The sequence below is a fragment of the Amblyomma americanum genome, chromosome 8 (genome assembly GCF_052857255.1).
Source record: "Amblyomma americanum isolate KBUSLIRL-KWMA chromosome 8, ASM5285725v1, whole genome shotgun sequence".
NCBI classification, from domain to species: domain Eukaryota; kingdom Metazoa; phylum Arthropoda; class Arachnida; order Ixodida; family Ixodidae; genus Amblyomma; species Amblyomma americanum.
In genome coordinates, this window is record NC_135504.1 from 112586745 (window position 1) to 112602767 (window position 16023).

Consider the following 16023-nt stretch of genomic DNA (forward strand, 5'->3'; position numbering starts at 1 on the left):
CTAGAATTTCGCCTCCATCGAAATTCGACCGCCGCGGCCGGGATCGAACCCGCGTCTTTTAGGGCCAGCGGCCGAGCGCCGTAACCACTCAGCCACCGCGGCGGCTGTGTTCTATCATAAGAACAAGGTGACGCGAGAAATCATGGAAGCATATCACATCCATAATCTAGCAGAAAAGTGCATCAGCAATCCTTCTGTGGCTTTAAGTGACAAGGAAATTCAATATCTGCACTTGTACATGGCATAGGTTGTTTACCCCTTTTGTCGTTTTTTGTTTTTTTAATGTTTTTATATTTTATTTTTACGTTCGTTATATATTACCACTTTTCGTTTTTAAATAAACTCAGTTGATAGTCAGCGCTTGTCTTGCCTTTGTCCCGCCTTTGTTGCGCTGTTTACCCACCATGAATGCTTACCAACTCGCCCAAATCTCAGCTTAACTGCCACCTGTCAGGGTGGGCGCTTGCCTATCCTGTGTGCAGAACGCACTCAAGTGTTACAGACAGCCTCGTCTAGATTGCTGATACATCACAGCTTTCGCTCTCTAACCAGGTTCAGCAGTAGTTAAACCGCAGCTAATTTTTAAAAAATTATTTCTAAATTATAGGGTCCACGCAGAGCTTTCAAATTTCTCTCGAACACCCAGAAAGACCACCTCTACAGATCTGGTGCACTAAAATATGCCGATTAAAGTCAGTTTAGGTTCCCTTTAATACCTTTCAGGCGTCATTCATGTCTTCATTTCAGAACAATTCTTTTGCTGCCAGAATAGTAAACCCATGTCTCAAAAAATCTAATTTTCTTAGTTTTTAAACGGAAAGCATCATTTATTAATTTTTACACAGACACAAAATGTCTTACAAAGTGCCAAAATATCCGGGAACTAATAGTAAAGCAAGAACATTTACGAAATCAACATCTTAGGAATCGCGAGCCATTCTTTATTCGGCATGTGCAAACGAATGAAGAAATCTAGAAAAAAAACGGACATTTGTTCTAGTGGCAAAATCTATAAGCAAGAAGACGGGCAAGGCGAAGAGTTGTCTGGTTGTGCCCGCTCGTCTCTGCCACTCTTTGCGAAGGATTTCTCATCAGTGCTGATCATGCATTTATGTTCAGATAACCTGCACTGCTATATCCTGGTATGATTCCTGCGGTGGGTGCAGCTCCGCCGGTGCCGCACCCTGGCTCAACACCTGACTGTTCACCTGGCCTTCCGTCAGGCCTAACTCAGCAGGCCATAGCTGCTGTGCAAGCCCTACCTGCTGCATCAAACCTGGTGTCTTTTAACCAGTCTTCTGCTCCAGCTGCATCAGGACTAGGATTTCCAGATCCTCGTAGACAACGCACCCCTGATGTTTACAACTCAGGCCGTGATCTGCCGCTACCTTCATGTCAAGACGATTTTTCTGATTCGTCAGATTCTTCTACTATCATCTACATGGACACTACTGCATGGTCCGGAGAAGGGTCTGAGAGATTTATTGAAGTGCCCTCAAAGCACCGTCGTGGCTGAAAGCGGTCACTTATGAGTGCAGATACTCCGCATATACATCACACTCCTAAGCGCAACATTACGGTTGTCATCAAGCCACTAGATTCCTGACACCGCATTACCTGCATTAATCCGCTGATATTGAGACAAGGTTTAGAATCTGTGGCTCTAGACGGCGTTCTTCAAGTTCGTCCCAACGAGCGCCTAAACCTTCTCGAAGTTGACACCCGTACAGCGCACGCAACTGAACCCTCTTGCAAATAACAAGCATAGCAGGAGTTGCAGTTAAAGAGACACTGAGGGGAACTCTATGATTTTTTTTTTGTTAGCAAAATCTGATAGTTCGGCATTTCATGGCTTCGTTGCCGCTTATCCGTGCGCGAAAGATGCATTTATTTCAAAGAAATTTGGATTCGAAGAAGAAAAAGTTTTTCCCGCCGCTCTGATTCAAACTCAGGGAACTCTTATGACGCCACGGCCACTCTTATGACGTCTCAGAATGGAGTGACGTCACACGTGACGTAAACGCAGACTCCGTGATTTCTGACGGCTAGCGGTGCGGTGCGCAACCTTCTTTTGCCAGCCTCAGAGATTCGCGTCTTCCATGAAGTAAGGAAAATTCCTCCAAGGTGGCGCCTCTTGTCCTAGGAAGTCATCACGCTTGTACTTGCGAGATTGGCCTATGGCGGCGATACCTGTATTTTCGTTCTTGCTATTTTCTACATTACATGAGCTTTGTTTTCAGTAAGAGTGGCGTTTTTGTGATCAGGAGCTGCTATTCTATCGATACAAGCCAAGTTCAAGTTCTCCTCAGTGTCCTTTTAAAGCCTACGAGCCTCACCCCAGCAATTGCGGCGTGGGAGTCATTAAGGGTGTCCCCCTGGATATCTCTCAATCAGATATCTACTCAGCGCTGCTACAGAGAGCTCCGATTAAATCCGTCCGCTGACTTGGAAACTCACAAAATATCAGCATTGTATTCGCGAAAGAATTACTCCGCAATACGTTTTTCTCGGATATACAAGGTACCGTGTGTACGAGTACATTCAAACACCACGGCAATGCACCAGATGTCAACGCTTCCGCCGACTTGCCTTGCGCTGCTCTCGTTGCGGTGGTAGGCATGACCGAAATGAATGTGCAAATGATAACCCCCTTTGTTCTAACTGCGGTAAGCAGCATGAGGCGACGTTTTTCCGCGGCACTGCCTACCAAGAGGAGAAAACCATCTACAAGTACAAGAACTCAAACAATAGACTATAAGTCAGCAAAAACTGCTCTACTTGAGCAAAACCAAATCCGGGCAGGTCGCCGCAGGAAAAATTCATTGCCGGGGAAGAAGGCTCCCCAATCGCGGGACAAAGATAAAGCCAGTCACCTGCGAATTGAGGACGTGGTTGAGTTTCCTCCTCACCCACCGCGCCAAAATGTTGAGCCACCTTCCGTAGCGAGTACAAAAGTGAACACTCCACGGCAGCCGCAGTATGCAACCTGGAACCAGCCACGCGAAGGATTTATTCGCCAAAACTCCGATAGTACCAGTTCCCTAGTGTGCTCGCTTGTTGAGGCTGTCCGCGCTTTCCTTACACCGCACTCCTCGCCGGTGGCGAAGGCCATCCTAACAATCCTTGATTTCACTGCACCTCCTCTTGCACAATGGCGTCAGCAGTCAATAGACCAGCTACTCTCCCTAACGTGGAAACCATCCTTAACAAGGGCATTATCTTCCAATGGAATGCTTGCAGCCTTCGTCCAAGACTGTCCGATTTCCAACAATTTGTTTCGAAGCACCGTTTTTCGATCATTGCCATCTCCGAATCCCGCCTGCGTACTACTATCCGTGTTTCAGGCTATACCGTTCTGAACTCGATGACAGGTTCTGACGTCAGCAAAGTTCTTTTGTCTGTTCGGAAAGACGTCACCTCAATTCCACAACCCATATCTGCCGGCTCACGGAATGAATATGTTGCAGCCACCGTCAAGGTCATGAACATGTCCTTCACAGTGATCGTTGGATACATAGCCTCTCGTGTCAACTTTGACGTCGACCGCCTTCAGGATATCGTACGCAGTACCCATACGCCGCACCCATAACAGGAGATTTCAACTCGCATCATCCTGCTTGGGGAGGCATCAGCTCAACAGCCAGAGGACGACAGTTATTTGATTTCACACAGTGCAACAATTTTACTTTCCTCAACAACGACAGGCAACTTTTTATCAAGGTACAAGATCCAGTGCCCTTGACATTTCGATGATTTCAAATCATCGGTCGTCTTCAACAACCTGGAGTGTTGACATAGAATCTCATGGAAGCGATCATCTGCCTACGTACATAGAGGTTAGTGGTGCTTTCATAAGTTCACAGCGGCGTGTGGTACGCTACACGAATTGGGAAGTTTTCGCTGACACAGTCGAAAAAGTGGTAATCTCAAACCTCAATTATGAAAGCTTCATCGCTGCTCTAGCACGTGCTGAAACGTCCAGCACTAAGGCTACAACGCTATCAAAAGTGCACTCAACTGCAGATGCTCAATATGAGCGACTTCTAGCAATTCGCCGCAGAGCAGAGAGACGAGCACGCAGAGCAAATTATAGAGTAGACATCAGGGTTGCTAGGCGCAGACAGAAACATATTCAACGTCATTTGGACAAGCTGCAAAGACGGGAATGGCGATCTTTTTGTGCGAGGCTTGATCCCAGAAATCATCTCTAAGGTATGGAGCATTGTACGCAGCCTCAGTAGTAAGCCCGCCCTACTAAACCCTTTTGACTGCGTAGCTGTAAGTGCGAATATTTCTCGTCTCGATGCAGCGGAGGCTTTCTGTTCTAAGATCACTGCTCGATTAACGACTATATCGGTGCCATCGGCTCTCCAAAGCTTCACCCCTTCACCTTATACTGCCCTCCTTGATGAACCGTTCACTATGCAAGAACTTCTCGCGGCTTTGGCAGCAACCAATAAAAAATCGTGCCCAGGACCGGGCGGTGTAAGCCACACTGCCCTTTCTCACCTGAGAAGTAAGGCCAAGGTGCAGCTGCTCTCAGTTTATAACACCTATAACACTTATAACACCATCCTCAAGGCTGGAAAACGATCAATTGACTTCAGTGCTTACCGTCCCATTGCGCTTCTAAGCTGTGTCGGAAAACTGATGGAGGAAATTGTACACTACCGCCTTAACCGGGGCCTGACGAACAGGGGAATTTACCCTTCAGCCATGTCTCTTTTCCGAAAAGGACGCAGCAGCATTGACAACGTCATTGCCCTCCCAAATTGGATGAAACGCAGCAAAACAGAGCGGCCTATAATGATTGCTGTGTTTCTTGACGTGAAGGGAGCCTTTGACAACGTCACACATGAAGCAGTTCACTCAGCCTTACAATCAATTGGCATTGGTGGACGGATGTATAACTGGCTGTGCGATTGTCTGCACGAAAAAACGATTTTCATGTCAACAAGTGAAGGTGCAACAGCTCTGCATCATATATCTCGCGGAGTGCCGCAAGGGGGGGGGAGGGGATTTTAAGTCCCACCCTTTTCAATATCACACTTGTTGGCTTGGAAAAATACTTGCCTCCTACAGTTGAAATCTCTTTTTACGCCGATGACATCTGTATATGGTGTTCCGGACGCAACAGGCGCATTGTGCATGCCCGATTACAGAGCGCAATAGGCTGCATCGAATCGCTTTTAAGTAAGCGCGGTCTCGTCATCTAGCCAGATAAAAGTTCAGCAATGGCATTTTCGAGGCGCGATCTTTCACGTTACGTGCTGAAAGTTTCTGGTACCCCAATACCATACGTTACAAGCCATAAATTCCTAGTGGTAACATTTGACAGGTCACTGTCATAGTCCCCACATGTACAACAGCTTAAAATCGAGCTCTGCTCTTACGCCTCTATCTTTCGTATGCTCTCCACCACCAGAAAAGGCTGCTCTACACCTTTATTACTAGGGCTGCATGGTGCGCTCTGTGAAGGCCTCCTGCGCTAGTCTCCCAGTTCTTCATGGTATCTCACAAACAAATATCAAACTCCTTGAAGCTATGCAAGCTAAGGCCTTGAGAATCTGCCTCGGTCTTCCCAAGGCCACCCCCAATAGTGGGTACTCTAGGAGCGAGCAGACGTCTATCTGCTTCAGTACTGCTAACCCAGGAGTTGCTTCGTGCCCAGATGCGGTTTGTGGCTCGTGTACCTCACCATCCACTCGCAGCGCACTGCATAGAGGAAGTTTCTGACCTTCTCCCACCACACTACCAGCGCCCTGTCACGACCTCCTCACCACCTTGGAGGTACACAGCATGACAAATCAAGACAACAGATCCTGGCATCAAAAGAAAAACAAACACCCCCGGTCCTGCACTTCAATATCTTGCTCTTGATCACATTTATGGATGCTACAGTGCGTACCATCACATCTACACTGATGGCTCTGTCACATCCGTCTCATCAGCGATTGGCGTCCGTCTGGGTTCCGTCAACGCGCACCACAATTCCGGCCCTACTCAGTCACCGCACCTCGACTACTGCCATCGAGCTGGCTGCTCTGCGATCAGCATTTGCTTGCATTCTACAACAACCGCCAACAGTGTCGGTTATTTTCAGTGACTCTCGGACTGCATTACAATCTATAAAGTCGTCAGGAAGCCTTGAGGAGCCGATCATCGAGGACTTAAACCGATTCCACTCCGAGGCCTGTGAGCTTGGCCACCGTGCTGTGTTGCAGTGGTTGCCCGCTCACTGTGGCCTTGCATGCAACGATCACGCTGACGGTGCAGCGAGGTAGGCGCATGGCGACGCCACCTTGCTCCTACCTAAACCATTTTCTCGCAGTGATGTCGCGAGGCTTCTAACTACAAAATCCTGGCAGACGCAACGCTCTTTGTGGTCTGATCCACAGCATCAATATAGACCCCTTCTACGTATCGACTTAACTTGTGACTCCCGCATACCACGCAATATAACTAGACGTGATCAACATTGCCTCCACCGAATTCGCCTGGACGTAGCCTACACTAAATCCTATTTACAGAAAATTGGTGCGCCAAGTATTCCCCTGTGCCCCACATGTGGTGCGCCCGAAGATCTGCCACCTTTGGTCTCCCGCTGCCAACACGTCAACAATCATTGCAAGGCACTTTTAAGTGCTTTAGGACTCCCACAGGACGGCCCCATGCTCCTGGAGCATGTCCTTGGACCCTGAAGGGACGCGGCTTCGGGTGTGCGCGGGACAAAAGCATTTGTAGTGTTTTTAAGAGACACTGGTTTGGTGGACATTTTTTGATACTTATGTGTGTGTCTGTGTGTTTGTGAGCGCGTGAGTGTGCTTGATTTCACCATTAACCCTTTCTTTTTCTCTTTTCCTTTTCTGTTCATCATCCTCTTCTCCGCTCTTCTCTTATTTCACCTGCACCTGGAGTAGCATGCCAGGCCGACAACCAGGCAGACCTCTCCTGTTCCATTAAAGTTCTTCTCCTCCTCTCCTCCTATAAGCAAAAAAAATGGTTGAACATTTGATAATAATGCCTGGAAGGCTTGTACCCTTTGCTTGTTCATTCTTCAAACGTGCTGCTACGTGGCTTTATCGCTTTGTTTTTAATGCAAGGCAGGACCAGATTTATCTCGATTGATTGCATCCAGACAGAGCCGATTCTACGTTGTTCCGGATGTTGGTGGTTATTTTGTACACCTTATGTCAAAGGTTCGCTATCACCTTTAAATTTAGCATGGCCGAGAGCAGCGGGCATTTTTGTCGACCGCCGTGCACGCTTGTTGCTTGCGTCGCCGCCCAGTGATTCAGTCCATTGTGGGAGAAGTTCCCAATAAAGTTTATTTTAGAACTTTTCGCTGTCTTCACTGCCTGAACTGCCATCATCAATGCATGACAAATATGCACGAACTTTTGTGACACATCGTTTGCTGTGTTCGCTAGTGCGCATAGAAAAGCGCCGTACTTACTGTGTGAGGGATGCTAAATTCGCCTGAAACGAAGTAACTATAGTGCTAGCCACAGCATGCACTGAGAAAAAGCTGCGACAAGGCACTTCAGGCAACTGCGTACAAATTGTGTGGCAACTCGCAATACAGTCATAGGAAATAAATAATATCTTTAACCTGCCTTTTTTCTTCAAAATTTCAGCCTGTATAAGTTCTGAACAGCAGAGACAATTCCTAACAAGGGGCAAAGCTGCCAAAAAATTGGTGTAAAGATGCCAGAGGCTCAAGAAGCGCAAGCAAAACTCGAACTGTGGTAATATCTTTGAGAATTTTACTCCTGATCTGTTGACATAAGGAGCTTGTAGTATACCTGTAGTTTGTATAACGCTGCCAAATTTTCGTGAAGGACGATTGATTATAAATGTATAAGCTCTCACCGATTGATTGATTTATTGATTGATTGGTTGGTTGATCGATCGATTGGCAGACGGGCGGGCGGGCGTTTGGACGAACGTTTCAGTTGGAAACTTATGTCCCACTGCACCGAAAAAGTTGGAATGTTAAGATACATCGTGGATTCCTCAAGGAACGCTAGTAGTGGAAACTGTTTTTTTGGGGGGGGAACGTGCATGTCAGTGCACGTTAAAGATCCCCAGGTGGTCGAAATTAATCCGTGGCCCTCCACTACGGCACCTCCTTCTTCCTTTCTTCTTCCACTCCCTCCTTTATCCCTTCCCTTACGGCGCGATTCAGGTGTCCAACGATATATGAGACTGATATTGCGCCATTTCCTTTCCCCAAAAAACAATTATTATTAATATTGGGGAAAGCAAATGTCGCAGTAACTGTCTCACATATGTCGGTGGACACCTGAACTGCGCTGTAAGGGAAGGGTTGGTGTGAAAGACAGAAAGAGGTGCCGTAGTGGAGGAATCCGGAATAATTCCAACCACCTTTGGATCTTTAATGTGCACTGACATCGCACAGCATACGGGTGGCTTTTGCGTTTTGCCTCCATCGAAACGTGGCCGCCGCAGTCGGGTCCGAACGCGGGTACTCCGGCTCAGTAAACGAGCGCCTTAACCACTGAACCACCACGGCGGGTAGTAGTAGTGAGCGGCTGAGCGTATGCGGCACACACAGCCTGGAAGAAGAGCAGTGTTATGAAGATGGCAAAGAGGGTCTGGAATCATAGATGTGAGCTCTTGGCGACTGCAATACTCAGGGCCACTCGAAGTCTCAATATGCACACCCGTAAAACGGCCCACCCGACGGAAATTTCGTGTAGTCTCTATATAGCATAAGTTTACAATTACATTTGGCAGCGGAGTTTCGTCCTCAGAAGCGGTTCATGCGCCTCTAAGCCTTAACAAACGGCAGTAAGCTCTCCGATCACACAGGGTGGTTGAGAGAGGGCGAGACAGAGTGACTTGAGCGGAGGAGATTAGGGAGGTAGGCGGGCAAACTGCTCACCGCTAGCACACGACAGGGGTAGACATCGATGGGAGGGGAATCTGCCCTGCAGTTGACGTAAGTGGGCAGATAATGATGACTTATTAATGTGACTGAATCCAGTTTGCGAGTTCGAGCTCTACTGCTACACTTCTTAGCGTCAGACTGTCCAGAGAAGCGAGGAAACCCATAGTAAACAGCATCAATAAGCACTGAAGGTGTGTGTTTATCGTCTCTATGGTAAACACTCAACCTTGGTTTGTTTTCTTTTTTTTCAGGCTTGCCGTCGTGTCATATACCTCGCCGGCAACACAGGACGCATGACCTTTCACAGGGCATGCGCGTGTAATCTGTATTCCCATTCTACAATAAAGGTTGCATATGCATTTGAGACAAAGGATACGGTGAAGGAGAAGGTGCGTATTCTCTGCTCAGCTTCTGTATGCACCATTGGGTCTGGCGCAGTGAAATGAATTGGTCCCTTCATAACCGCGACTGGCATGAGAAAATGTCGCCAAGTATTGAAATGTTCTAGCATTTACTCGTGCTGTTCGGCAAGACTCCTCAACCAACGAGTACCCTCTGCTTTCTTGTCCGAATCGCAAATATGTGTAAAATATTTCATTCCTATAAACCAGAATCCAGAGCCGCTCTCGGGCGCGGCCATTTTCCGCCGACTGGCTCGCCGCGGTGCGGGCGTTTCTTTGGGGACTGCGGGGCGGCGGCAGCTCCGCGGCCGAGCCTGCATATAGCGGCGATTTACTTACCTTCGGGCGTTAAAAAAACGTTGTCCAGCATACTTCCACAGCGTGGTTGTGTTGCAGGAGGTCTTTGCTTTATAAGAGATAAAACTGATGCGTTAATCATGACATATAGTTCGGCATTCACGTTAATTATGCCGGCGATTAATACGCGCTCGCGCTTATATCGCTGCCGTCTTGGATCTCTATCACAGAGAAAACTTTTTTCGTCAGTATCAAGCATTATGTGCATAGCCACGATGCAATTTCAATTCCAGTGCGCTCTTAATCTTGTCTGCCGGCCATAAAGCACCCACCACAAATAGGGCTTTCTTTTCACCAGCTACGTGCAGCGCCGGTCACGACAAATTATCGTTGTGAGCACAATTGAGTCACAGGGCTAACAGAAAACAAATTTTGTCATGATTTATGCTGTCTGGCGCACAAAAACGTATTCTCGCTTAATTTATCCAAGATTGAATCAATATCAGCAGAGAGGCCAGCTGTCACGAATTCTGCGGACCGAAGTCATGTTTATTTTCTTTGGAAGTTCTCGGCGCGTGTGACAGTGTCGCGTAGCCGTTTGGCCACGTGTCATAGACTGTAATAGAATCTTGTATATATTGCTGTGATTCAGGCAGGTAACAACAGCAGAGCGAAACTACGGTCAGCCCTTTGTCCCGTGGACCCCCCTGAGATACATACGGAAATAGAAACTTAAATTGGCGTTCGCGCTTACATCCCCATGCACGAAATGTGTTTAACGGGAACAATAGCCAGCACAGCGCACGGATGTCTAAGACGTACTGGCGATTGAAAACACGCGCTTCACCTGGACAACCTTCGATCAGCAGCTGGCCGATCCGGTTACCGCTTGCACGTCACTGGACCATCTAGTCAAATCAATAAATATACATTCTGATGCATAAAATTATCATAGATGGTATCGTACGTAAAAAACGGCCACATACGAGACGCCAGCGCATAAATGAGCATGTGAGTACCGGTTTTCAATCCACACTGTACCTGGTCAACTACCCTTTCATACGTGTGTAACAATGTGTAACAGTGTATGTCAGATAACCGTATAATGGCCTGGGAAAATGAGTAGTGATGCACAACACACACCCACATACGGTTAGGTAATAGAGCGCATCAGCGACGGAAGCGAAGAACACGTAAACACGCATTCTACGCGCCGCCGGTGCGACCCGCCCGCAGTCCAACGTGCCGCGCGCGCCGACAGATGGCGACTGGTCTCGAGAGTATGAGCGCTCCCGCAGCCTACGTGCGCGGGTAAAATAATCTGGTCTATAGCATTAAAATCCTCATTGCGCCAGAACGCGTCGTCGGTCATAAAATTCACCCATTGGCTGGAGGGAAGTGACGTCACTAGACAGAAAGTGACGTCACTCCCGTTAAAGGTATCGGCCGTTAGTCGATGCATAACAGAATTAGGTATCCTAGTGAATTTTTTACCTCTTTATTTGCAGTGCTGCTGTCCCCGAGCTAAAAGTTGTTTGTGTCAATGTTTGAATTCAATGAAAAAAATCAAGAAATCAAACAAAATGAAGCTGAAGGAATGTTTTTGTTGTTGCCACGGCAGGTGGGTAATACGTGGGCTGGTCAGGCTGGCACTGATCGACAGGCCTAATTGGAATACACAAAATAACTGCGAAACACATCGAGCAGAAATCATACACCTATGCAATGGAGAGCATTTTCTGGGGGGAATTTTTTTTTCTGTTCTTGATAAATGTTCAGTCGACAGTCAGTGTAGTTCTCTGAGAAGTTATCAATAGACGTGGATTCCATGTTTTCCGAGAATGCGTGCGAGTGCCTCGCTGGTTCCCCTCACATACGGAAGCACAACGTGCGCGTGTTTCGTTGTTTCATTGTTGTTGGCTGGTGCCCCTGTCCTCCGAGCTTGACGGCGGCCAACGCGTTGAATAAAGTCACGTGGCTTTATGTGAGGGGAACCAGCGAGGCACTCGCACGCATTCTCGGAAAACATGGAATCCACGTGGCTCACAAACCTGTTTCGACAATAAGCCGCTTCTTACTACGACCGAAAGACCGCATCCCCAGAGAAAAACAACCGGGTGTCGTCTACAAAATCCCATGCTCAGAGGGCCCGGCTTCATACATCGGCGAAACAAAAAACCGCCGCCAAAGAATAAGGCAACACAAAAATGACATCCGGCAAATGAATTCAGAATCCAACCCCCTCGCCGACCACTGCGAGCGCGCCGACACCGGATAGCCTTCGAGGAGGTGAGCGTCTTGGCCGTGGAACCAAACCTGTTCAAGAGGCGACATGTGGAGTCATGGCACATCCGGCTTACAAAGGAGGCGATGAATAAGACTCCAGAAACGCTCCCTTCCGCGTACGTTACTGAACTGCGCCACGAGCTAACAAAGGGAGAGCGAAGGCAGCAACCCCCTGCTGCTGCTGGAACACTTCAGTCGCCCCTGAAGAAGGGGCCGAGTTGGTCCTGAAACGTTGGGTAAAGTAAAAAATATTGGTTGGCGTCAGTTTTCTCTCAACTATCTCAAGAACCCAACCTGAGGGACTTCCGTCGAAGATGTTTTCGTTCAATATTAATATATCTCTTGTTTCGTCAAGTGAACTTCCCCACTCTGCATGTTTCCCTCTACTCCGTTTCATATATAGCAGGCAACGCTGCCAACGCAAGCGCGTCTGTTTACTCATGCTAATACCCCTGTCACACGGCATTCCTCTACGACATTTCCGGCAAAGCCGACATTTTTCACCAAAGGAGCGAAAGCTTAAAGGAGCAGCGACGCAGCTACACGGTGCAGCCCAAAGGTGAAACTGTCGTTCATGATGATTATGGATTTTTATGGCGCAAGGGCAGCTATGGCCAAAGAGCGCGATGTCACAAGGTATTTTTCTTTTTCTCAAGGTGGGGTCAGAGACCCATTTCCCAAGCATTTCACCCTAAATAAGCCGAGCACCAGACCAGGGGAAAGCTTGTACCCATTGTATCACCGGTGGGTACCCGGCGGCACTGGGGATCGAACCCCGCACCTCCCGCATACGAGGCGGATGCTCAACCCCTTGGCCACCGCTGCGGTACTAAACTGTCGTTCAGGCTTAGCACCCGCTGCTGTGCTCGAGGCGGCTGAAGTGAGTGTTTTAAAATTAAAGTGGTGTATTCTGTTCATTCGTTGAGCTCGGACAATTTTTTTCATTCTAATTGCTTGCTTGGAAGAACTGCAACAGCTACTCTCATCAGCAGCAGCAGGTTTTGTGTATTGCCTTGGCCACCAGGGGCACTCGATGTTGCTGCAACACTTTCACTGTCTTGAAATCTGGGCATAAAATATAAACACCTTACAAAAAGCAAAGCTAGACACACCTTTCGTATTTAAAAAAAATGTTTCAGACATTGTTGGCTGTATCTATTTTTTTATTGCTTTCAGTTTTTGACGCTGGGTGGCACTGCGATCGCAGGTTTTCGAAGGTCGCGCCTTTGGGCTCCAAAGGTCCCTGACGGCGCCTTCGCCTCCAAGGCCCTTAGCGGCGAAGGCGCAACGTTTGGGCCGTGTAGCTGCACTCCATACGCCTTTGGATATAAGGATATGATTATCAAAGGCCTTTGCGGTGCCCGTGTGACAGGGTTATAAGTCCGTGACCAGAAAGTAGTTAGTCATGCAGCCACAGTGACCACTAACATATTTCGCTGCGGCAGATCTTAAGTAACATGAATGGCGACCTCGTGCATTCCGTTTTACCTCTTGCCACGTTTTTTCTGCTGCGACTCATCAAGACTTCTAGAAGAATGACATGTGGCGGTCTGATACGTTGCTCGTAGGGCAAATAGCTCTTACTCCATCGGCGCCTAAAAAGCAGTCCACACTCGGTGAGAATTATAACCAGAGGGCCCGAACACTGAGCGCCTTGCAGTTCTGACTTTGATTTTCAGTGCTAGCACTTCGTTTTATACCACCCTTTCTTTTCGTCCAAACACTAGCTCACTGAGGATTCGAGAACAAATGATACGTAGCGGAGTAATACATATTCGCGGACGGACTACATACGCAGCCTCCGCAGCCTTGCCTGCAATCTTCGAAACGGAGTACTATCATGGCGACACTTGCAATCAGTAAAACTAGACTTTAGTGCTAAACTCGCCTCAAGACTGCTTACCGGCTGCTGCTTCGGTTTGTTGGTCACGTTATTTTCAGTAAATAATTATTATTGACAGAGACGGAGTGTCACTTCTCGTGACATCACGAGTAACACACAATGGCGCGCATCTGTTTTGGCGGCCGTCATCATTCTGCGCAGATCACGAGAGCCTACGAATACGTCAAGGACAACAAAACCTTGAGTCTCGGCTGGATCTTGTTCAAAGTTTCCAAGAGCCTGGCCCCGTCCATCTGCGGAGGGGACTTCGCCCGGCTGACGGCGGCGCGCGAAGCCATCGACCGATACCGAACGCCGTGAAGCCCCGTCAGATCCGCATCGAATGCTGCACATTCCTGGCAGACACGGACGCCCTTGTGGATCTGTGTCTGGACGCTGCTGGAGACCAGAAATCGCCGGGCCTGTTCTGTGTATGGTGGCAGCTATAGATTGCCACTATGATGGTCAGAACAAAACTATAGAGCTTTATTTAGTCTGGCTCATTTCTGAATACTTCGCGGACGCAGTTTGCGAACCAAGTTTCTCTGGCAGATTTTCATTATTCTAATAATGTCCACGTGACTACCTTCTGCCTCGAGTGTACGTTTATATAAAAGAAACATTATTTCTTTGCGATTTGAGGGGCGTACCACAAGCCATTCCAAGCCTCAAGGCTAGTGCCCTGAGGATTCCCTATCACTTGTTCACTTTTTTTTTATTTCAAGTTTGCGTTATTCGAGTGATTTTCTCTAGCCAGCGTTCATGCATGCCACTTTCGGTGCCGCGTATGTACTTGTGCGGCCGAATGCTTATTTTGTCTGAGCATGTTCTTCACTGCGGGCTAACCAGATGCTTCTCAGGCCTGGTAGCCATGTGTTGCTTTTGGACGCTAATTAGGGGCCAAGGCTGTGACGATCCCACATGCTGCGCGGGTCCACACGGGACAGAGAGGCAAAGAGACACCGCTATAGACTTAGCTGGAACAAAACAGATATATTCAAGAGTTACGTATTATAAAGTGCATTATGCAGAGGCTGTGGTACCCAAGCTTACACTCCGCTGCTTTTGCGCCGGAGTCCTCGTCACAAGGAACTGAGGGACTGCGGAGTTCACCTTGACTTTCGCTGCGGCTCAGCTTCTCCCCGATGGTTCGGACGCTTGCGGCGCCGGGAGACCAACTCGGTAGCGGTGTCGTCTCGGGCCTTCCTCGTCTGTCTGTTGTCCCGCTTTTCACGTTTTTTCGTCCATTTGGGTGATCACTCTTTTTAGGCTGGAGTGTCTCCCTCGCCCCTTTCTCAGCGCTGGCACCTGCGGCATTAGCGCTTGTGTTTGTCCCCTGTTTTGTTACTGAGCTATGGATCATAACGCATACCCACTAGCCCGAACCATCACCTTGTTAAGCATTCCCCGCCTTCCCTGGACCTCGCGCGGGCTTGGGTCATTTCCCCTCCCATCGGCGCCCCTGTCAGTTTTGCGGGGTATGCTTGGCCAGCTGAATGCTTGCCGGCGTGCGAATAAAAATGACGGCCAGTCTGTCAGCATTCAGACCCCTAATGAGCATTGGATCTCGACAAGCGACGATTACTGGTGCCATACAGCCCTTACTCAAGCGCCTCCGGGGTCCCCCAAAAAAGGGAAGATGTCGCCGGAGATAGCGGCCCTCGGGAGGCGCGCAGAGCACTGTCACAAGGCGCAACAGAGTTGGACGCAAGCATCAAGGTGGAACATTACGTACTGCTTGGGTTCGAGCTAGTTTGTTGAATGCTGGAACTCGGTATTCGTTAATGAACACCTGGCTCGAAGGAGTAAGCAGTTGATCAGTGAGGCCGTTTCCCGTAAGATGGCAGCAGACTGGAAGTTTGTTTGGACGAGCAATGACAAAATTCTTGCTCGGCAAACCGAAACGTCAACAATCATACGCATAGCTTCAACGCATGACTTAAATATGATAGCGCCTAGTATTTAGGAAGACTCCTCATAAGGACAGTTGGGTGGTAACAGAGAATAATGTCTACTAGCACGAACATTCCTGCTCCAGTCCCTCCCGTAGACTTTAAAACGCACGTTGGAATTTACTTTCTGTACAATGCCCCCTTTAAACGTTTTCACATTAATGCACGCTTTCCTTGCAACAAATTTTATGACTTTTTCATTTTGCTGGCAAGCTTTGGTTTCGACTTTGATGTCGTTACGATATCTGAGACGTAGTATGTGAATGACTATGTGTTTACGCTTCCATCATA

At 48.2% G+C, this 16023-nt stretch overlaps 1 protein-coding gene across 1 annotated transcript in view; it reads left to right on the plus strand.

Moving 5' to 3' along the window:
• Positions 1–1229, plus strand: part of LOC144102673 (uncharacterized) — a 57795-nt gene extending 56566 nt beyond the window's left edge. Inside the window, exon 7 of the mRNA XM_077635879.1 lies at positions 1167–1229. Coding sequence (XP_077492005.1) covers positions 1167–1229 — 63 coding nt within the window. The remainder of the gene's footprint in view (positions 1–1166) is intronic.
• Positions 1230–16023: the final 14794 nt, after the last annotated feature.